The 22,845-nt window shown below is 46.5% G+C and overlaps 2 protein-coding genes across 2 annotated transcripts; one reads left to right on the top strand and one right to left on the bottom strand.

Moving 5' to 3' along the window:
- The first annotated feature begins 551 nt into the window (after positions 1-551).
- On the top strand, positions 552-11,437 carry SLC25A46 (solute carrier family 25 member 46). Its single transcript, XM_078612660.1, has 9 exons — positions 552-911; positions 1,896-1,938; positions 3,026-3,083; positions 3,569-3,646; positions 4,286-4,386; positions 5,434-5,490; positions 6,600-6,657; positions 7,818-8,186; positions 8,725-11,437. The coding sequence occupies exons 1-9, from the start codon at positions 617-619 to the stop codon at positions 8,995-8,997; spliced, it is 1,332 nt and encodes a 443-aa protein (XP_078468786.1). The 5' UTR covers positions 552-616; the 3' UTR covers positions 8,998-11,437.
- A 1,848-nt stretch (positions 11,438-13,285) lies between these two features.
- On the bottom strand, positions 13,286-21,297 carry LOC144731534 (olfactomedin-4-like). Its single transcript, XM_078612659.1, has 5 exons — positions 21,133-21,297; positions 18,821-18,985; positions 17,586-17,798; positions 15,254-15,404; positions 13,286-14,794 (listed from the first exon to the last, which is right to left on the bottom strand). The coding sequence occupies exons 1-5, from the start codon at positions 21,181-21,183 to the stop codon at positions 13,962-13,964; spliced, it is 1,413 nt and encodes a 470-aa protein (XP_078468785.1). The 5' UTR covers positions 21,184-21,297; the 3' UTR covers positions 13,286-13,961.
- Positions 21,298-22,845: the final 1,548 nt, after the last annotated feature.

Here is a 22,845-nt window from a genome sequence, read left to right as displayed (position 1 = left end):
GACACAGAGTTTGATTCCAGGCCCCAGCTAACATCAGTGGTGAGAAATATATCTGAAATGATCCTGCAACCTCCCTGAGCAGCCGCGTGAAGAAGTCTGGTAAATTTTAAACAACGCGGAATTGGGAATCCTTCATCCAGCAGTGGATCATTCACGTGCAGTTGTACGAAGGGGACAAAAAGGATGCATTAGCATCGCAATTAAAGTGTATGATGATGGAATTTAACAGTTGCATTTGAGTGTGTTTTTAATTGTTCTCCAATTTGGCAACACACTAATTTCTATGGATTTTTTTCACTCATTTCAACGCTGGGCACTTTGTCACTGCAAAAGACATACAAGTATGTTGGTTCAATGAGCGTTCAATCGATGACAGCACACATCGATCCAACTGCATTCGATTTCTATATCCGATTCCTCCATCGACTCGCGCGTTTCAATGTAAACAACCGCAAGCCAGTCGGCGGAGTCTGTAATCGAACTCCGGGGTGACGTTAATCTAGAATCGAACGGATAGGCAACGTTAAATAAGGCAATCGAATCGATTCCTTTGTTATGCGGCGACTAATCGGAATCGTCTATTTGCAATACAGCACAGGTTAAATGATCACTCGCCATGTCTGATCGGTGGGGAATGACTTATGATGAAAATAATGATGACGAAGACGACGACGAGGAGGAGGAAGAGGAAAGGGGAGGAGGAGTACGACGAGGAGGAGGAGAAGATGTCCTCGCCATACAGCAGAGGATATTAGCCGAGGTGCAGGCGGAGAGGCGGGCGAGGGGACCCGTTCGGCCGAGGAGCCTCGCCGGGTTCCCCTCGCCTTCTGCGGTAGGGCAGCTAGGCCACAGCCCAGGGTCCTTCGCGGCCTACAAAGGGGAGAGCTTTACATCGGAAGGCGCTTCCAACGGTAAATATTACACTTTTGTAAATGTTTACGAGCCTTCTTATTCATCTGACGAGACGTTTGGAAAAAAAAAATTTTGGTTGTGGTCTGGTTGGTGTTGTGCCCGTATTCTGCGTGACCTTTGAAAGCCGGGTCGTTGCTTGTTAATTCACGTTGTAATCAAGATTCTCATTAGCTAAGCGGTTCGCTCTGAACTAGCGTCAGAACGTGCCTCGGGTCTTTGTCTAATAAGCTTTTGGGCACTGATGAACACAACACCCAGAGCATCGTAGGAGCGGCGTAGCTACTGGCGCTCATTGTCACAGGACACCTAAACAGCCTAAAGGTGCCTTTTAACCTGGCTGTGTAAGCCTGCTGGGGGCATTAACGCCGTAGTGTCATTGACAAACCGTGACAGATACAGTTGCGGTGGTGTCAATAGGAAGTATTTTTTTTATACACATTAAGGACGCTATTAGAAAGATACAATTCAAACTCTTTGGTTTTTTCGGTAAAGTCACGTAAAAAAACAAAGCGTATACATCATTGCAGTCACGAAAGCTTCAAATCTAGATACAATTCAAGGGAATACGCTGTGTGCTTGATTACAAACATCTCATGAAGGAACTGGCCAAACATCCAATTTTCAGGGCCCTCAAAAATATCTGGAGATTCCGAGGTAGAGTTTCTTGAACCGTGAAGGAATGTGATTACATTGACATTGCCTTACAACGAATGGGACATCAATCCAGTTCTCAGGTCAGGTTTTTTAATGTTTTCGTATACTTTAGTTTCCCCCATGAGCTCAAATGCATAACAGGAGCGTGACAATAGGGTATACTGTGTATGTAATTGGCACAAATTGTAAATACTGCAATTGTCATGCTTGGGAATCGATTTTAATTGATTAATTCATGCATCGTTACGTGCTGATGACTAATGTCAGTGGAGATTTGTTTCGTCACTTGGCTGATTATAGTGGCCTTTTTGTGTGTTTGTTTCTTACAGAAAACCTGCAACGATTTGCTGGCTTTGGCATTGGTCTGACGAGGTAATGTAATCTAATAATGCTATTGGTGTCGTGAGATAAGTAAGTAATATTTTTAAAAACTTTTTTAAAAACACGCTTTAATGAAATGTACTGTACCAGTAATGGAAGATCTCCATGACTCCAGGAAGTAACGTAAGGGGTCATGGTGATTTACAGCCAGTTGAGCGTGGACAATTAGACCCAAGCCGAAACATAACATAAAAAAGATTGTTTAAAATGTTTTCATGATAGAATATAGTATTGTCATCAGTATAACATGAGTATACCAAGTTTGCAGTCGATACCACATTGGGAAGTGGGTTAAAATTGAGTTACAAGATTTGAGGATACAACAACAACAACAGACAGAGTGAGTTAATAGAAAGCGTGTAATAATAAAAAGACTCCCTTCGGCTCGCTTGTAGAGAAGTGCAACCCACCGTGTTCGAGAACGCCCCGTGAAATATCTATCATAGAGCTACCTGACATCCCTTGATGCGACGTCTGGTACACACAGTAGGGGGCAGCACTTTCTCGCGTTCCCAACCACGGGAAGTAATTAATGTTCATGGCATGATAGTCAAACTGACATTTGTAGTTTTTACAATTGGAATTTATTTCAATGAAGCGCTAAACCAAATGTATTATGAATAATATTTGTGCGTTTATTGGTTACCGGGCAGAGGCCATCAACTGACTTACCTTTAGAACCTGGTTTGATCACAAAGGGCTTGGAGCTAGATTAGACCTCATCATCTCTGTGGTACCAACTTTAGTACTTCCCTAACCCTCCACTCCAGTGTGCCTAGTGTTTTCCTTACGGACATAGGGACATTTCGTATGTGTGACGCCCACCGCTTTTGAATCGGTCTGCAAACAATAGCTATCCGTCACTGCAGGCATGGTAGCCGTAGCAATCGAGTACTAATCAGTAACATTTTCAACCTGTCAACAAGACTGGGTTTCGAATTTTAGCACGTTCAGTCACTTCTTGAAAGTCCCATTCGGCCCTTGGTAAGGAACATATTCCACATCCCTGCTGTACACATGTAAAAATGCTCACAAATTGTATTAGCTTGTGAATTTGCACTTTCCCATGTCTTTACAGTCTCTTTATTGAGAACGTGTTGGCTCATCCATGCATCGTGATCCGGAGACAATGCCAGGTGAAGTTTTACAAAACAAATACTTCTCGTTACTATGAAGTCACAACGTCCCTCTGCTCTAACGAGTGTAGGGAAGCGCTCTTCTCCATTAGAGGTTCTGAGCCAGTCGAAGAAATTCCACATTCCAAATTAATACTTTAGTTTATGTAAATACAGTTAAAACCACCACCACATACATTTGATACACAAATAAAACGTTGATGAAAGTTTTCCCATGTCGTCCAGATCTTGGGTGAGGTTTGACTATACTTGACCTGGTTGTTAATGGCAGGGAACATAATATGGGGTATAGAAGTACAGTAAAACATATTTTCCTGCACTGCTCTATTTGGCATTCTGGGTGATAATGATCTGAATGGACACTTTATTTTCGTAATCATGTAATATGCCTCTGTTCACTTCCATTGGTTGCACATTCAATAGATGAATGACAGTCTTAAACAAATTGGTTGTCATTGTTTGTAATTTTATAACATTTTTTGCAGATAAATTACCATGCCAAGAAATACCACCTAACACCCTTCTCTGTCATCAGGATAATGTATTCCTTCACAAGATCACAGGTGAGGAATAACTGACTGGAAATTAAAGTCAAAGCATCAATTAGACTAGATATGATAAGGCTAAACATGTTGCACTGGGGAGGATGTATGCAGGATTGAGGAGGACTTGTCGGAGGTATGATGTCTTTGGTATGGTACTCATCAGAGAGCTGGACTTTAACAACTAGAAAATATACTCTAGCTTTTAGGAGAAAGCTGTACATTGCATTGCAGTGTAGGTTAAGCAACTCGAAGGTTCAAATGTAATTGGTCAGGAAAACATAGTAGACGTAAAAAGGAATAGGATGTTATGATGGGTGGGAATGGAGGAGGGCAGATTACTGAGACGGGCATTGCAGTGGTACCCAGAGGTTGGTGACCAAGAGTAAAACCTAATTCCATAAGGTGGTGATGATGGCACTCTACAGGAGAGTCCTGGATGTAACAAGGTGAGTGCTAAATTCAGATTATGGCGGCGGCGGTGGTGGTGATAAGATTGTAAGAACGAACCTTATTTCAGAAGTTGACTTCACAGCTGCTACGGTACCCAGCAGAAGTAAGGAAGCGATGACAAGGTGTGTTGGCGTCAGTAGCATTGGTCTTGATGATTTGTTTGATGATCATGACAGATGGGTTTTTTTTGTTCCTTCTCTGAACCAGGGCATCCGAGCTTTATGGAAAGGCATGGGCAGTACCTTCATAGTGCAAGGCATCAGCCTGGGTGTTGAAGGAATAGTTGGAGAGCTCACACAACTACCCAGGTACCCGGCACACATTGTACCAAGTGGAAGAATGAAATCCAAAAAATGTTATTGGTTGCAATTTTATTCTTTTGATTGATTTAATGTACAGCCCTGTGTAAATCCACTATTGGAAGAGGGCCTCCCCTTGCCCTATAAGTCCTGGGGGCTGTTTGACCATATTTTATCATGCTGGTTTGTGCAAGCCGGAGAAGATGGAGAATCCAGATTTGCATCGGATATCACTCGTCACTTTGTTTACCATGGGCAGGAATCGAACCGAGACTCGCCTAGTTCGTAGCTCGTTGTGCTGACCACTGTGCTACTACTGCACCTATTCCTACTTCTCGAAAACAACATCGATCCACATCAATCAATCGAACTCCGCTTCTATACATTCAGAAATTCCAAATCACGTCTATTATTACACTACGGAAAGTATTGCCCTTTGGGTGATGTCTTTCCTTTAGGCAAGGTAGGAGAGGCATATCTTGCGACCACAGGCGGTATTAATCTGTCACTGCAAGCTACTTAGTCGCACTAATCAGGCACGAGAGGGGAGCAGATTGAACCTGGCAACACCGTATGTGACTTTAGCATGCTCGGTAACTTCCGTAAGTGGAAGAGCCTCTTGTAGTGACAGGAGTGGCCGAGGTGTGTTAATGTGTTGTCCCAAAACATCTTTGAACCTCATATTTGGTCCTCTGTAAGGAAACATTTCCCACCCCCTGCCCTAGAGGGATGATGATGATGCATTGGCAGCAATAGTTATGGAGTATTACATGTGGCTGCTTCTGCAGCTGCTGACAAAGATGATGATGAAAATGGTCTGAGTTGACATGCGACCAGGACTTGAACTCAAAGCCTCAACTGATTTATCCACTAAAACCGCAACTGAGCCTCAAGATGCTTTGTCGAGAGGATCCAGCTTGGCATGATTATTGGCATTTTGAGAAGCATCCTTAATAGATGTTTGCTAACAAAGGTTTCCCCTAAGTGGATGAGGTGAATCGTCATGGCAGTGTTTGTGTGAATGTGTGTTTAATGCAATTCTCTTACTTTTGCAAGGGAGGTTTCACAGAATTGGACCCTCAAGCAGCTAGGAGGCCACATGCTCCTGAAGGGGTGAGCCGCATCATCATGTGACACCGCAACAGCCAATCGGGTGTGATTGGGGACTTTTTTTTAAAAGTCTTATTCCATCAGAATTAAGCATGCTTAGAAATAATTTGTCGAGGAGATTCTCAGGACATTGTGTAAAAGATATGGGAATGTACATGACATATATATGTATATAAAACATTATATTATTATTGTAAATAAATGTGCTGAAATGGGCAATTTTTTTTATGAGGCTGCATTGCTACAGTCCAAGTTGGCACGGACAAATTTCATCAGGCCAGCTTCCATGGCGCACACAGTGGTTGTGCTCATGGTTGCGGTTATAACGTGGTTATGGTTGTTATTATAATGTGGTTAGGATACGTTTATGGTTATAATTGTAAATAGGCCAGTTAGTGTCATTGGTAAACGAATAGCATGAAACACACATTTCTTTCAATTCACTAAAGTTATATCTCACGCAAATGCACGGGAAGTACAACTTAAAAATGGTGGTCTTTACTACCCAGCAAAGCCTCGCTGTGTCTCAAGACTTTCAGGAGAATCTTTCTTTGGTATCTTTGGCCAATTTGTTATTACAGCGTGTTTTGCATGTGGGATAAAACCAGAGCACCTGGAGAGAACCCACACGAACAAAGGGAGGGGGGAGTAACACTCAAATGTCCACACAGATGCATTCAATAACCCATTGTCATGCTGCCGTTTGGTCAACTCGCAGTCCTAAAGCTGGTGTATGCATTGTTAAGGGTGTCTAATATGTAGTGCGTACGGCTGGATGATTAACAATTTTTGGTTTAGATCGCGTAAGTATAAATGTGTCGTAACCCTCCACCACCCGACACAGCCAGTAAGGTTTGTCACGTAAACAACGCGCCAATTAGTTACTACTTCAGCCCACCGGTGTGTTGGAGAGTAATTCCACAACATTTACAATTTGAGTGACGTTTCGCTGGTAATTACATCCAGCATCATCGGGCGATTTGCCAGAATGATTAACAACTCATGGAATTCTCTTTCCAAATGAGTTAACCAGAAAATGGTTTCAATGGATGTGCGGTACATCAGTGTTTAGTGGAAGTATAATAATTCCTGCTTTCTTTGTTCCTATGCAGGATCGTGTGCCTGATAACCATGCCATTCTATTCAGCAAGTCTCATTGACACAGTACAGGTCTGTGCATATGTGCATGCATGTTGGATGTGTCTGTGTGGGGTGGTAGTGTAGCGATTAGCACGCCGCGGTACAAACCAGGCGACCCGAGTTCGATTCCCGCTTACGGCCAAAACCAGTGACGATTATCTGAACCAGTCCTGGGCCTCCTCTAGGTCGACTCGACCTGAAATGTTTACCTGGTGCAGTGTGTAAACATCGCTACTAGGGAGCCAAAGGTGGTCTGAGCATGGTGCTGGCCACCCAACCCCTCACGTGCTATGCCAGCCTTCATAGGTGGTCGCTAACAGCACTTGCCTCAACAATCTTTTAAGGATATACAGGGGATCTTTGTCTTTGTTGTGTGTCTTTGTGTTGCATGTGGGTTGGCACAGTAGGGAGTGCAGGTGGTGCATCTGTCAGTCATCTCGGTAAATCCCTAACACTTGGGTCTGTCTCAAGACCTACTAGCGAGCCTTCTACATTTTACGTGATAATTTCTAAGTACATCTAACCTGGCACAAGCGCTGTGGTGACGTCATCGCCACTTCGTGGCGAATGGCGGCTCTTGTGCTAAGGTCTGCTCTGTGACCTCCTGCCAGAAACCCTTCGACACTTCACGTGGCCTCAAAGTGCACCCAGCCTGGCACAAGCGATCTTTTAACGTCACTGTCACTTTGTGGTGAAAGGTGGCCGTTGTTGTGTACGCTTGTGGTGAGCGGTGGCGCAGTGATTATCGCACTGCTCTACCAATCCGGCCATCTGAGTTCAATTCCTAAACGCCGCTAACATCAGTTACGAGTGATAGCCGAACCAGTTGTGGGCTTCCATCTCGTTGATTTCACCATGAAATAAGTACCTGTGCAGTCTACACTGGCCCCCAAAATGTGCTACCACTCATCCACGTCACCGCCAAAATATTGCGCTGTGTGCGGTTCAACTCAACATATCTATCCCCCTATCCCCCTTTGTGCACTTTCTACCCTCTCCACCCACTCTGCTCTCTCTGCATTCACCACCCTTTCTGCCATCTCACTCCCCTCTTACCACCCTCTCTCTTTGTACATTTTCCCACCCTCTTCACACTCACCACCTCTCTCCACCTTCTCTCTCTCTCCACCACCACCACCACCTTCCCTCTCCACCCCTCTCCTCTCTACGCGCCCCCTACGCAATTCCAGAGCGACATAATTCGCGACAACCCCGGCATCCTGGAGTGCGTGCGCGAGGGCGTCTGCCGCGTGCTGGGGTTCGGCATCCCGCAGAGCAAGCGCCTGCTGCCCCTGCGCCTCCTGGCAGGCCCCACTCTGCTGCACGCCCTGCTGCACTACGCCATCGCCGCGCTGGTGCAGCGGGTGGCAGGGCTGGCCATCGAGGCCACCTGGCGGAGGAGGAGGAGGGGTGCGGAGGCGCCGGAGCCCGGGGTCGCGGTGGAGGAGAACGCGCTGGAGGCCTGCCTCCCCGAGCTGGTGGCGCGGTTTTTCGGGGGGCTCGTAGCGGACGTCGTGCTGTTCCCGCTCGAGACGACCGTGCACCGGCTGCACGTGCAGGTTGGGGACGCGCGGCACGGCCGGGAGGTTTTGGGTCGCGGGCGAGAGCCGCCCTGCAGTGGCGTCGTGTTCGAGTGCGAGGTTACGTCTGCTTCGGTTGAATTTTAGGGGGGGGGGAGGTGTGGCATAAATTAGCGCAACTGCTTGGCCCCCTGCACACAACTGAAGCGTTCGTTCGTCCGCCAAATGGTTGAACCACTCGCCCACCCGCTTGCTCATTCAATAATGAAACCACTCACCCAACCAACAACCAATTACACTTACCCATCCACTCATCCACCCCAATAATTGAATCACTTACCCAACCAAAAGTCAAAATCACTCCCTCACCCACCAAACAACTAATTACACTCACCCACTCACTCAGCAACTCATCTATTCACTCACTAACCCACCTACTGACCCATCCATGGATGAAACCACTCAGGCCCACGCACACCCAATACCTGAACCGTTTGCCCACCCACCTACTCACCCCCCCCCCTCTCTCTCTCCTGCCCTTTCCCCCCGCCACACTGCCCGAACCCACCACGCGCAGGGCACTCGCACGATCATCGACAACACGGACGCCAACTCCCCCGAGCTGCTGCTGCTGCCGATCAACACGCGTCACGAGGGCCTGGCCGACTGCGTGCGCTCGGTGCGCCGCGACGAGGGCACCTCGGGGCTGTGGAAGGGCGTGGGGGCGCTGCTGCTGCAGTACAGCGTGCACGGTGCCCTGCTCTACGCAGCCGGCGTCGTCAGCTCTCGCATCGCGGCTGCCGGCGGAGTGAGTGGCGCCGCTTCGGCTGTCATCGGCGCGAGGACTTGACCACTTTCGAATGATAGAGCAGCGTGTGATAAATAGTGCGTGTGGTGAATAGTGCGCGCGCGCGTGTGTGTGTGCATGTGTCTTTGTGTAGCAGTTAGCGCGCGGCGCTACGATCCCGCCGACCCGGGTTCGATTCCCGCTCACGGTCAACACCGGTGACAATTATTTGAACCGGTCTTGGGCCTCCCATTGGTCGACTCAACCTCAATTTTCACCACTAGGGAGACACAGGTGGCCAGGCATGGTATTGGCCATCCCCACCCTCTCATGTGCCGTGCCGGTCTTCATAGTTGCTCGCTAACAGCACTTGCCCCAATATTCTGTATTGCACATGCCTGCGTGTTTACGCAAGTACACGGAGTAATGGACATCACCACTGGGAAGACAAAGGTGGTCGGGCACGGTGCTGTCCACACCCCACCCCCAAACTGTGTCCTGCCCTCTCAGACAATTGCCCACCGACTGTTGTCTCCGTAGCCTACGGTGAGGCCACCCAGTGATTTCCGCGTGACTTTTGTACGCAAACACCTGTGGTCTGCTCTCAAGAGGTAAAAGGGTAAAGGTGGAACCCTGCAAATGCTCACTCCACTGCTGGCAGAAGGGCCTCTGCTACGGCTCCCTTTAGAGGGCGTTTGGTCTCCTCTTACACTCTGACCGGACGTGTTACAATCGGTACCACACTTTACCCCACCGCATGTCACATTGCCGATCGAATAACTGTGGTCCAGCCGTTTAGGCCGCTGGGTGGACATAGGCGGGGGAGGGGTGATTTTAATCAATTGGCACCATCATTTTTATCTTTGCCACCAGAAGACTGAATCGGACCCATCTGGATGGCAAGGCCAGTGTACCAACCGTGAGACCACAACAGCTCTCTGTCCGCGGTGGCGAGATGTTAACTCCCTCGCCTGGTATGCAGGAGGTCGTAGATTTAGATCCCGACCCTGACACCTGTATATTTGGAGTTTGCATGATCTCGTGGTGACGTCGATTTTTATCCAGGTCCTCCGGGTTTTCCCCTCCACATTTAGAAACATGCGTTGTATGCTACACATTTCCACGTGGTAAACCACTTCGTTGGCCTATCATTTGTGGCCAGGTCGCATCGGAAAAAGAGCTATATATAGCTCAGTGGGCCTGACCTGGTAAAATAACACTAAAATTATTTTAAGGCACACGTTAAAGACCCTGTGAGTTCATTCACAAGATTATGCCATGGTGTACCCGTGTTGTAGCCCAAATCCTCAGTTAACCTACTGCTGTGGATGAGGTATCTCCCTACGCCTGCCAGGTCGCAGGGACTATTTGACTATACTTCATCACGGCGGTCAGCGTGGATCCGGTGAAGGTAGGCAGCACAGAACGTGCCAGCATATAACTGCAGAGCAAAAATGGATTTCCACTGCACTGCACTGCCCTCTGCTGCCCACCTTGTATGCGTATGTAATGTATATTGTGCTTCCAAGTGCGCAAGGTATTCTGTGGTATGCCCTTGCCCCCCCCCCCTAGTCCTTCCCGTGATGAACAGCACACACAGCTTCTCCACAACTTCCCGGCATCTGCAGGCTGAGCCACTTGAGCCAATCTTCCAAGATATTCCAATCGTTGTTGATGGCATCTCTCTAGTTCTCTCTCGGTTCTTTCTCTCTTCCTTGCTCCTTTTTTTCCAAATGCCAGTTGTGCAAATTGGGTTCTCAGCCTCGCGGTGGAGATGTTCCAACCATCGTTATCATGTGATAATATGCACATGGAAATGTACCTATACCTGGCTTGCAATTGGAAGGGTCTGAACTCAAATCCGGGTTGACCCTCGAATCCTCATCATCATCAACCCTCTCGCGTTGATAAAATGAGTACCGCTTTTGTGGAAGTCGGCAGCAGTCACCTTGTGGATTTACGTGCTGCCGTGGGAATGGAATTTCCACCGCTGGCTTAAGGTCGCCATCGGAGAGGAGCACCACCACCCCTTGTTTTAAGAAAGACTATTAATTGACAGCACTTTTTCATGTTTTCTGTACACGTGCATACGAATGTATACATACAATTTGTCACGTGGTTAAAATCAACAATGAATTGTTACTTATGCATAAAGTGCTCGCACATGAATTAACATACAATGGATTTAATAGCACAAAGCTATGTGAATGCTGTACAAATGTGAACTTTGTGCTCATGATGTTTGTATAAGTTTATTTAGCAACCACATCTGGTCGACTGGACATTTAAAAGCCAATGCTACATATTTGTTTTTGTTCCTATGTGTTTAAAATGCCTAACCCTTATAATTGTATTGATTATACCGTGAAATCATTGGCCTCCTACTACGTAGACTTTGCAGGGTCCTCCTGGCAAAAGAGTCGCGAGACTCGGTGAGGCTTTCCTGGGCAAACAAGTGTAACGTCAACAATGCTCTGAATACATTAAACCTGTGCTTATCAAACTCTGTGCGTGCTCGTGTTCGATATAACGCCATCGTCGCCAGGCCGAGAGGTTTAGTCCGAAGGAGGCAGTTCAGAGCGAAGAACCAGGGTGCGACGGACTTCAGCGGACGTGGAGGATAATGGGCCCCCCCCCGGACAGGAATGAGTGGAGGAGGATGATGTGGACCTAATGAAGCCAAGACCTCACACGGGTGGAAGGGAAAGTGCCAGGTCGAGCATTGGTCACTCGCAGTGATCAGTACCCAACCATCGAGAAACATTGGTGGCGAGTGATACCTCGAATATATTTTCACTCTTGTCAACCCTTGTTCCCCCATGCCTCGGCACTTGCTCTTATTCATTCATACTGCTAAGTAACTCGTGTTTTGCCTTACCCACCCGTCCTTCACCTGCCTGCATCAACGCTGCTTTGGCTGTTATCATTGACTGTATATGCCGAGGGCACAATGGCACGAACAAAAAAACATTTATAAAGAGCTGTAATGTATATCATGATTTTAATGTAGATTAATGCGCAGCACAATATAAAATAGTAAAACGCAATTAGATCCAGGGGAAGGAATGCATTTCATTGTTACTCCTTGCGTATCTAGTAAAATATCTTTAATTGTGTATCTTTTTACCCCATCAGAATTCTTCCATATAATTGTATTTTTATACTAAACTAGCTTTACTACCCGGCTTCGCCCGAGACTTGAGTTCTTGTCTTGGATTAATACACGGCCTACGCGGAGGGTGGGGGGGGATGCGTGACGTCAGCAGGCACACTGCGTGACGCTGCCGCATGCGGGTGACATCACAGATGTGACGTCACCGCTCACTTGCCGTGCAAAATATATCCATTATTGCGCCGCCCCCCAAAATACAAAATTCTATTTTTTTATACTTTTGCATTGTGTACAGTCTGGAAACTACCCACATGCCAAATTTCAAGTTTGTTGCATGTCGGGAAGTATGCTAAACATTTCGAACAGACACATTCACACATTTCCCTTTTATGTATAGATTACTTCCTCATTCGTGAGCCGATAAATTTAATGTTAATCATTGTTAATCATTGTCGAGCCAAGTCTCTTATAATCTTCATTGCATTTCTTGATTGGTCCGCGTGTGACTTTGGGATTCGAGCTTCTAAGGTGGAATCCCAATGGCTTTAGTGATAGGTTTTTACTCTTTCAACTGGTACAAAAACTGACACCTTTATACAAGGCATCATGTTTGCAATAACCACAACACAAGCAGTCAAAATGCAAACAAAAATAAACAACTCTGATGATGATAATGATATGCACTGTCCTTGAAGTTGATTGGTCCACACCCAAGACAGCTTTTCTTAGAGCCTAGTCTCCATTGGTGTTGGACCAGTTGACGCCAAAAGGCGTACAACTCAAAAACAGCGCACTATCAGCGTATTGAGAGCTCGGGGTAAGCATTTACACTGAGACATCTCCTTTACCAGTGGCAAAATATAGTGATAGGTTTTTACCCTTTCAATTGGTACAAAAACTGACATCTTTATGGTGGTTGCACAATACAATGGCTTTATTAAAGGGGGGGAGGGCATATTTGTAAATTAGTTGAAGGGAAATGCATGCCTTGGTGTTTCTATATTAATCGGAATTCCTTACATGTGAGAATATCAAATAATTAATCGAGATATATTCGATATTTATGTTGTGAATTAAGTGCACATATCCTGCAATGATAGAGATGGGGACATTTTGCAAAATAGATGGAGCAAAAACTGGTAAGTGTACAAAGAAGCGTGGAGAGAGGTGCACACTTGGAATAACAATGAGAGACAGAACGAGGGACAACGTGGATTGGAGAACAACTGATGCAAGACATTTTGCGGAAAATTATTTTATTCACTCAAATAGGCAATTGATTTTAGCCACTCAAAAAAGCAATCTATGAAAATCTAGAAACGTCGCGAGGAACTGCCTGCTGACGAGCTTGATACACCCTCGATGCGTGAGGCCAAAGGTCAATGGAGGATGGCTGTGAATGTCCTTGAGCTGGCTTCAAGACCGAGGACTGGACTTGCCGATCCAAGACTTGGAGTGGCGGTGTATTACGCAAGATCAATACGATTATGACTGATCAATATGCAATCGCGTATGGTGGTTGCACAATACAATGGGGAGAGGGGCAATGCCTTCGTGCGGCTGCAATCGCAAGACGACAATAACTGTGGCACTACGCGTTTCAGTGTGACGTGACGAGATCACCCCGTGGCACTACGCGGTTGAGTGTGACGTGCACGTGACGATATCACCCCGTGCCACGTTTCCTCCACCCGAGATCGCGTTGGTGCCGTCGGTCAGTGCGATTTTATTGAGAGATGATCAAACCAGGCCGGAGCCCATTGCAATGCACATTTTCCCCCGAGAAGATCTATGGTAACAATAAAAGGAAGTTACAAGAATAAAATTTCAATGGGGAGGGGGGGGGGGAAGAAAAGGTTAAGATTGGAAATTCAACACACGCCAATTTGAACTAACGTATTCTGGTTTGCAGCTATTACCGCTTAAAAATCAAATCGTAGGTGATGAGATAGCCATCGTTGTACATGTACAGCTTGTTGTCGATTGGATTGTAGCTCAAGCTTTGGACGACTTCCACCATTTTGTCCATCACTATCGGCTTTTCCATCACCGTCTCGCGACCCGTGCTCGTGTCGAACACGTAAAACACCTCCTCCTTGCTCGTGCTGACCGTACGAGTAGCGTAGAGCTTCCCGCATGCCATGAACGCGTTGCTCGCGCCTGGCTTGTACAAATTCGTCTTGACGATATCTCCCACCGAGAGGTCGGTTTCGTTGACCCTGCCCAACACCGCGTTCCCACCGCTCGCCTCGGTGGAAAAGATTAACCAGAGCCCATTCTCGTCGACGGCGAAATCAAAGTCTTGCCAGGTGCTGGAGGAGTAGGAGAAACGGTTGTTGAACACGGCCTCGGCAAGGGGCTTACGCGACACGGCATTGGTGTCCAAGTTCACCTTGCACACGTCCCGCGTGTTGTAGCAATTGAAGTAGATGTGGTTGCGGTACACAACCATCCCCGCGCCCTGTGGCGTGTTGGTGTAGATCTTGTTTCCCCGGGAGTCCGTTGTGAAAAGGTTTTTGTCGACCGCGGCGCGAAATGTCAGCAGGTCGTTGTAGTTTTTGTGGCTTCGCAGGACCTCCATGAGACGACCGTCCGTGTTGAGCGGTGCCACCCAGTAGGACTCCTCTTTGCCGGCAGGAGGGTCACCGTCTTTGCCCCAGGCGCCGTATTTGTAGGGGAAACCGCGCCAGTTGAGCTGGTGCAGCAGCGGCTGGCCGACGCCGACGAGATCGCCATGCTCGCAGCTTCCTGGGAGGCGGGCAGAAGAGGAAAATCATGAACCACAGTACATTTATTTTACTTTAGCTTCGCTGGAACATAATTCTGTCATGGTAAACAGGATTGTTTTTTACCGGAACTTGCTGATGAACTGTTTAGACTTCCTGTGCACTTGATCACCGTCGGCAATGCGGGTTCGAGAGTGGCAAATGATTAACCTTAAACCCCGCCGTTACTGGCAAGCTTCGCAATGTCTGACAGAAAGAAGGCCAGGAAAGCATTGCCCTGAATATAACCAACCGAGTGCAAAGGAAGGAGGAAATGGGCGTCTACCGACTGGCAAAGGTTTTGGAAAGCGAGGCCGGAGACATTTGGCGACGCACGGCACGATGTTCACGGAGAAAATCGGGGACCGATAACTGTGAAAAAAAGTGGATGATGAAATGATTAGCCATCGGGTTTCTGTGTGAACCCCCCGTCCAGTCGTACCGTATGAAGGCTCGGGACCCGTGGAGTTGTGATACTGGGACTGGCACGCCTGCAGACGCCTTTTCAACTCTGCGACCTGCCGTCGGATCTCCAAGACGTTGTTCTGGTCGAGGCTTTCCAGCGCGTTCACCATCACAGTCATATTGGCCACCTGGTACAATGGAAATCGCACCTCGTTATCGCTATCAGCACACAGCAGCCTCTCGCCGAGTTGCAAGAGGCATTTTCAGGAGGGGACATACTGACAGTTCAAAAAACCACCCTGGCGAATGTGAAATTTCCACTACTGGATTAGGGCCACCAAGGGAGACACTTTCGCTTAAAAAAATGCCACGTTGGTTGGGGCACGACCCCCGGCTTACTCGTGACCCCCCCCCACTTCCTCCACCATACAAGCCGGGAACTCCCCCACCCGTATGCTAAACACAATTCCCCCCCCCTCTTTTTAAATCCTTTATATTAAGTTCGCTTTATTGCTTGCTTGCGTGGTTGCTTGCTTGCTTACGACCGTGCAAATCTTTCGGTCGTTTTTTAACACACTTCCCGTGATCCAATCGAGCTGACATTTTCCACACAGACTCGTTGTGCGTGACAATTAATTTTCGTGAAAAAAAATTGTTCAAAATTTTACACTGTTTAGGGAATTTTTTTAAAATATTTAATTACCAATTGCTTAATGCTGGCAGACAATCATCTGACCCATAGGTGGCAGCCATCTCAAGCCAGAGGACGAGAGGACTCTAGCCGCCACGCATATAAAGGATTTAGAGTGAAAAATTTTGTTTTTACGGGTTAATTTTTTTTCTCTTTGACAGGGACTCCTCTGCTTAGGAACGAGTTATGTTCCAGAGGTCTATTCGTCGTAAGTCCAACTTTATTCCCATCGATTCCAAACATGTACGGCGTGTACACTAAACAGGGGGAATGACTTTAAAAGTTATATAATCTCATGTAGATGTAGATACCACTGGTTCTTCACGTTCTGCAGATGTAGACGCCGCCACCACCACCACCTATTGCGCGGCGGTTGAACTTACAACTCGATCCGAACAGGCTGCAACTGGACATACGAACCAAGTTCGTATCTCTGAAAGTTCATAAGTCGAATGCTCGTAAGTAGATGAGTCCCTGTACTTTTTCACCCCCCTCCCGCCCTCCCCCTATGTTACAAAAAAATATCTCGAATGTTCTACGGGTGTGATTTCCCCACGTAATTGAGATAATACTTTCTACCCCCTCTCATCAACCAGGACTCGTCGGGTACATTGGGCCTGGCGGATATTCGCGTGCGGTTTTATTTTTGTCACCCAGCGTTCTGCAGCGGGCTTTTGTTCTTCTGTCCAGCAAATATCTTCGAAAACAATATACTTTAAATGACACGTTGGGAGGTAGGTAATCTGATGGCACAGAGGTGCGAGCACTGAGCGAGCAACCGCTGAGAACCTGGGTTTGAATCCAGGCAGCTGCCTGTAATTCAACGGTGTTCTCCGGTGTTGTGAGTTGATGGGCTTATACTCTTAGGTTTTTTCGGTAAAGTCACGTAGGGAAATAAATAAAAAAATAAACTAAATAATACAAATAATAAATAATTATTTTGCTTTTTTATATTCTTTTTTTTACCTACGTGACTTTACCGAAAAAACCTAAGAGTATGAATCCTTGCAGTCACGAAAGCTTCAAATCTAGAATTGATGGGCTTAGCCCAGTGACCAGGCTGACATGAATAGTGCTTCGATGGATGGCCGCCCTGCACAAAAGGTTGTTACAGGCTGCAGATATACTTGGTGGTCAGCATGGGGCAGTACAGCACCTCGGAATAGCACGGTTGGCTACGTACGGTGCGAAAGAAGTCCAACGTACATACAGCAATATCTACCACCGCACTTGACAACTTCACCAATCCGTATTGAGCAGTGTGGTAAAGTTTTATCAAATAGCCCCGCCGAGCCATCTGGCAAGGGGAGGCCTTTACCCAGCAGCGCATAACCGACTGGATACGAAGGACATAGAAAAGAGCATCGACTGAATGGCAGAGGTTTGGGAGAGGAAGACCAGGTGCATTTGCCCAAGTGCGGTACGGTAAGGACGACGGGAGGGGGCGGAGGGTGGGAGGGGGCGGCGAGAGTCAAGGACTGGTAGATAAGACTTGGAGAGACTCTGACTGAAGGTAACCTGCGATAAGAGGTGTTCAGGACAAGGGGTCAATGTCAGTTGGCTCGGTGAAGCCTTTTCGCCTTTAATGAAACGCTTTAAAGAGAGGCCCCGCTTGGAATTTCTACAGCGGCGCACACGGCGAGAGAAGTTGGCGACATCGCGACAACTGTTTTCTTACCTCTATGAGAATAACGTCCAGTATGGGGTTGGAAACGACGATTGTCGACTTCAGCTCAAGGATGAGTATCTCCATCTCCTTGATCTCCGCTCGCAGCATTTCAAAGTCGAGCTCCGTGATGGAGATGTCGCCCAGCAGCAGACGGTCGAGCTTCTGAGTCAAGTTGACGATTTTCGCTCCGTACGCTGAAACGGTCACCTCGAGATAGTGCAGCTGTGTCACGGAGCAGAGGTCACCATCGATTTAATCTACATTGTGCTCTGATTGGACGTTATCATACTCTTTATCAATCTGTATCACTACTACCACCACCACCACCGCCGACTCCCACCATTTGCAACACAACCAGGATTGTCGGCACCCACTATTATAGTAATTGCTTCCTTTGTTCATCCCCTCCAATTCTCAATAGTAGAGCGAATGGCTTGAAGGTTGATTCATTTCTTTCGTTTTGGGGCTAGGCCACTTGATGATCTGGCCAATATGTTTTTGTGTAACCTTCCAACGCCCGATATAGCCAAATAACTTTGTCATGTGTACAAGCGATTATTGGTTCCGCTCACACGGGTAAATTGAAGAACAATTCTCACGACTGTATTTAGCACCAATTAGATATGAAATTGAGCTTGAAACTGCATCAGCATCCTCGGGGTCAGAATCAAGGAGGTGAATAACCGTGTAACCTTACACCCAGATGTTTAAATATGAGATAACGGGGACAAGCAATCATATTAAAGCTTAGATTTCGATTTAAAGCTTTCGTGACTGCAGGGATTCATCTTCTTGATTCTTTCGGTAAAGTCACGTAGAATGGAAATAATAAAATAATAAAATAAAACATTATAAAATCATTCTCACGACGTTTCGGCCACAACGCAAACAGCATTATTAATTATAAATACCCATGGCAATTCTAGTCTCGATCAGAATATGTTAATTGAAGATAACATTCTTATTCATTTTAATGGTGAATTATTGTTATCACCGTAAGCCGTACTTAAGAAGTAGGTGATTATATCTCAATAACAATGATAACATTTCATCATCCCTCCAGAAAGGCCATTAAAGTTAAACTTTGTGGCAAGCCAAAAGTGGTCTTGCGGATACTCCCAGAAACCCTCCGCCATAGGACTGAGGAATTCCCACCAATGGGTCATAAACGGGAGATGCTTATGTGAGCAGGAAATCACTTATGTTTAATTTTTATAACTGTACCTGTACATACACACACGCACCTTCTGGATCTGTTGTTCCACGCGCACAGTCAACCTCTCCGATGTCAGCTGCAGGGACTCGACTCTGTCGGCTGGGAATGTGGTGTCAGGCAAAATGACCGTGCATTGGCACGTGCCGTTCTCGCCTTCGAGTGCACTCACGGGCGGTGGCAATGCTGCTATTCCCTGCAAAGACAAGAGATACACTGTACGCTGTTTGGGGCCAAGCGCTGTTAGCGAGCACCAAATGAAAGGCTGGCACGGCGCACGAGGGAGTTCGTGGCCAACACCACGCCCCCCCCCCCGCCTTTATCTCCCCGACGCTGATGTTTGCTAAGTGCCCCATGTTACTCATTTAAGCCTGGGTCGACCTTGGGGAGGCCCAGGGCCAGTTCAGATATTTGTCACCAATGTTGGGTGTCAATGGGATGAGCATTTATTTGCCAATAGGGGTCGATGCTAAATCGTGGGTGATTTATTTATTAGATATTTTTTTTATCGATTATTTGAACCAAAATCGACCGTATATTTGTGTGTTACTTGTGGGAGCGGGAAAAGTATGAGAACCTAGTGGAAACTCCACACAGATCAAGGGCAAATCATACAAATTCACACCCGAGCCGAGAATCGAACCTAGGTCCTCCTTGCTATGGAGCGCAAATATTGGCACGGCACGACCGTGTGTACCGATGAGGTAGGCACACAGGGTGGTGCGGTGGTCAGCACCACGGACAGCGACATTCGCTCTCCAATCCCAGTGTTCGCAACAAACACTCATTTAAGGCCGAGCCGACCTGAAGCGAGACCCAGCACCGGTTTACATGTTTGTGAACGCCACGGTTGAAGGAAGCTCATATTCTTAGGTTTTTTCTGTAAGGTCACGTAGGTAAAAAAAAAAAAATTAATAAAAGTAAAATAAAAATAAAATAAAAATCACGACGTTTCGTAGGCAACACAAGTGACTTGATACAGCTATCGTGCTGTGACGGTTCCACCTGAAGATACAGCTATCGTGCTGTGACGGTTCCACCTGAAGACGGAAGCTTGCCTCCGAAACGTCGTGATTTTAATTTTATTTTAATTTTACTTGAAGTCACGAAAGCTTCAAATCTAGAATGAAGGAAGCTCCTCCAGTCGAGGGAGCTCTGGACCGACCCTCTTGAAGGTATTTTGGCTGCCTACTCGTCCTCGCCGGCGAGGCATCCTGGAAGAGGAAGTACCCACGCTTTACCCCACCGCACGAGACGCCGATTAACTGTGGTGTACCAATTTCTACCGCTGGGCGGACAAAGGTGGCGGGATTTAAGAAACTTGCACGATTGTTTTAATCACCGAGCGGGGAGATCGAACCGGCAATTTAAATATTGCGGGTGCAGTGTTAGCCAGTGACACGCTTCCTGCAGAATCCATATTACACACGTTTGCAATTTGCATCGAGTTTGATTTTCACCCGCGGGTAACATCAGTGAAGAGTGATACCTGAACTGGTCCTTGCCACCAACTCCCAACTTCTCCCTTCACCAACCCACGCTGACGAGCGTGGTGAAGTATGGTTAAACTCCCATGATCGACATGGGAAGGCAGTCATCCAAGAGCGAATTGTTGGAGGCAGTCGTCCAACAGCGAATTGATAAAAATGCATTTTTAATTATATACACTAGTTGATGAAGCCTGTCTTCGCCAGGCAAAAGTTTTCAAAATAAATTTCATAATGAACTTGATATGCATGTATTTATTTTTATCTACGATCAGACACTAACAACTACTCAAAAAATGTGTAGTTTTCCGAAAAAAACTCACAACAATTTACTTGATTCAACTTGTTATATTTAAAGACGTACCCATCAGAAACCGCTCAATTAAAAGATGCCATTGTATTACAAAGAACACAAATGTATTAACTTAATACGCTATGACGGGAAGCCCTTATCTTTTTACCGTTTTCCAATTATTTAGATTTGAACATAAAATGCATATTTTTTTGTTCAAAACCGCTTGAATCGGAAATATCTCAAAAATAAAAAAAGATAGAAGAATGGTTCTCGCCATTCATAAACCCGCAATCTTATATTGTTAACGGTTTCTGAATGACACGCACAAACATGTTTACGGTGCACTTAAAATCGAGATTTGGGGGCCTTAAAATAAAACAAATCTTGGATTTTCAGACGTTTCCTGTTGTTTGTGTCCTAAAAGCTACACGTGCACCAAATGTCAGATTTTTACCTTGTCGGGAAGTACCATAGAGGTTTTTGAGACATACAGACTCAGGTCTTTATATAGATACTCATGTACGTATATAAGTGCAATACAGCCTAGGCACAATACATTACCTTTGAAGCCATCACCCATAAAATGCATAATGGTAGGGCAATCTTCTCCATCCTCAAAAACTACGTAGCGATATGCAGTAATAGACAAAATACGTTTAGACAAATCAAACTCCCGAGTGAGCAACCATGAAATGCACAGACGAAAAAATCGCAAACGACTCCTTACCTGATGGAATCACGGAACACGGTGTCGTATATATAGGCGAAATTCTGGGTGATGATTGCCAACACGTGTGGTGAATGTATCACTAAAATCGAATACGTTCCAGATAAACGTAATTCAATGCAAAGATTGCGAAATATCAACGTGAACACTGGCAACACGTGTTGATTGTGGTTCTCACAACCCTCTTACCTGAGCAAATTGAGATAGGCTGTCATAACCATTGACGTTGGAGACTTTTATTTGCGTAACGCTTATCCGATAATGATGAATGTAAGAGACAACTCAAACATTATAACGTGAGTCACCGTGTAAAGGAACACCAAAGCACTCAGTTCCCTCAATGTGGTCTCTCCACCCCCCCCCCCCCCCCACATTATTCACATTGAGCCCCCCCTAATTTCAGTCGTGTCCCCCCAACAGATAACTTCACTTGTTTAGCGAACCTGCTGAACTGGGCTTTTCATTTGATGTTGGTTTGACCCCGTTGGTTTGACCCCGTTGGTTTGACCCCGTTGGTTTGACCCCGTTGGTTTGACCCCGTTGGTTTGACCTGGTTGGTTTGACCCCGTTGGTTTGACCCCGTTGGTTTGACCTCGTTGGTTTGACCCCGTTGGTTTGACCTGGTTGGTTTGACCTCGTTGGTTTGACCCCGTTGGTTTGACCTGGTTGGTTTGACCTCGTTGGTTTGACCCCGTTGGTTTGACCTGGTTGGTTTGACCTCGTTGGTTTGACCCCGTTGGTTTGACCTGCTTGGTTTGACCCCGTTGGTTTGACCCCGTTGGTTTGACCTGGTTGGTTTGACCACGTTGGTTTGACCCCGTTGGTTTGACCCCGTTGGTTTGACCCCCCGCCTTGCGGTCGTCCTCACGAAGTTATTCTCTCATTTCCTGCAGTTGGTTCCCATTGGGCGTTACAGTGACTTCAGGGTCGTTACAATCTTTGTTTTTCCGATCGTCGGTGAATAATCTTGATTTGAAGCTTTCGTGACTGCAGGCATCCATACTCTTTGGTTCTTTCAGTAAAGTCACGTAGGTAGAAAAATTAAATAATAATAAAAATAATATATCACGAAGTTTCGATCGCAACACAAGCGGTCGTCCTCAGGCGGAAAAATTAATAATCCAGCAGTGGAACTGCTGAACCAGCTTGTGCTGCGATCGAAACGTCGTGATATATATATTTTTTCTACCTACGTGACTTTACCCAAAGAACCAAAGACGTCGGTGAATAGCCTGGGCTAGGTAACGTCCCCTTGTCCTGATACCTTGCGAATATGTATTTTGGAACATTAAGCAATCTCAGTTGAGCAAGTTACGTGTTTGTTGGCGGTTTTGGTCACGCTAGTGGCTGTTTGCGCAATTTGATTGACATCACCCCCCCAACCCCCCCCCCCCCCACTGCATTCGTTCTCATACAATGCCTACCCTCAAATTTGATTTACAGCCATTGCGCTCGCTTCCATATCTCTCCCCAGCCATAATTAATAATTTACTGCTTTGAAACCGAAGTAAAATGGACAAACATTCTCGCGAGGATATTCCCACGCA

The sequence above is a fragment of the Lampetra planeri genome, chromosome 39, assembly GCF_965212315.1.
Source record: "Lampetra planeri chromosome 39, kcLamPlan1.2.h2, whole genome shotgun sequence".
Taxonomy (NCBI): Eukaryota; Metazoa; Chordata; class Hyperoartia; order Petromyzontiformes; family Petromyzontidae; genus Lampetra; species Lampetra planeri.
This window is presented reverse-complemented; position numbering and strand designations above follow the sequence as displayed.

What these genes read in the sequence shown, in the direction of transcription:
- SLC25A46 (XM_078612660.1), top strand. Translation starts at nt 617, where the DNA reads ATGTCTGATCGGTGGGGAATGACTTATGATGAAAATAATGATGACGAA. An exon ending in GTCTCATTGACACAGTACAG is followed by an intron (nt 6,658 to 7,817) that starts GTCTGTGCATAT and finishes ACGCAATTCCAG; the next exon opens with AGCGACATAATTCGCGACAA. An exon ending in TGCACCGGCTGCACGTGCAG is followed by an intron (nt 8,187 to 8,724) that starts GTTGGGGACGCG and finishes CACCACGCGCAG; the next exon opens with GGCACTCGCACGATCATCGA.
- LOC144731534 (XM_078612659.1), bottom strand. Translation starts at nt 21,183, where the DNA reads ATGGAGAAGATTGCCCTACCATTATGCATTTTATGGGTGATGGCTTCA. An exon ending in TGGAACAACAGATCCAGAAG is followed by an intron (nt 17,799 to 18,820) that starts GTGCGTGTGTGT and finishes TCCGTGACACAG; the next exon opens with CTGCACTATCTCGAGGTGAC. An exon ending in TGGACGTTATTCTCATAGAG is followed by an intron (nt 15,405 to 17,585) that starts GTAAGAAAACAG and finishes CCATTGTACCAG; the next exon opens with GTGGCCAATATGACTGTGAT.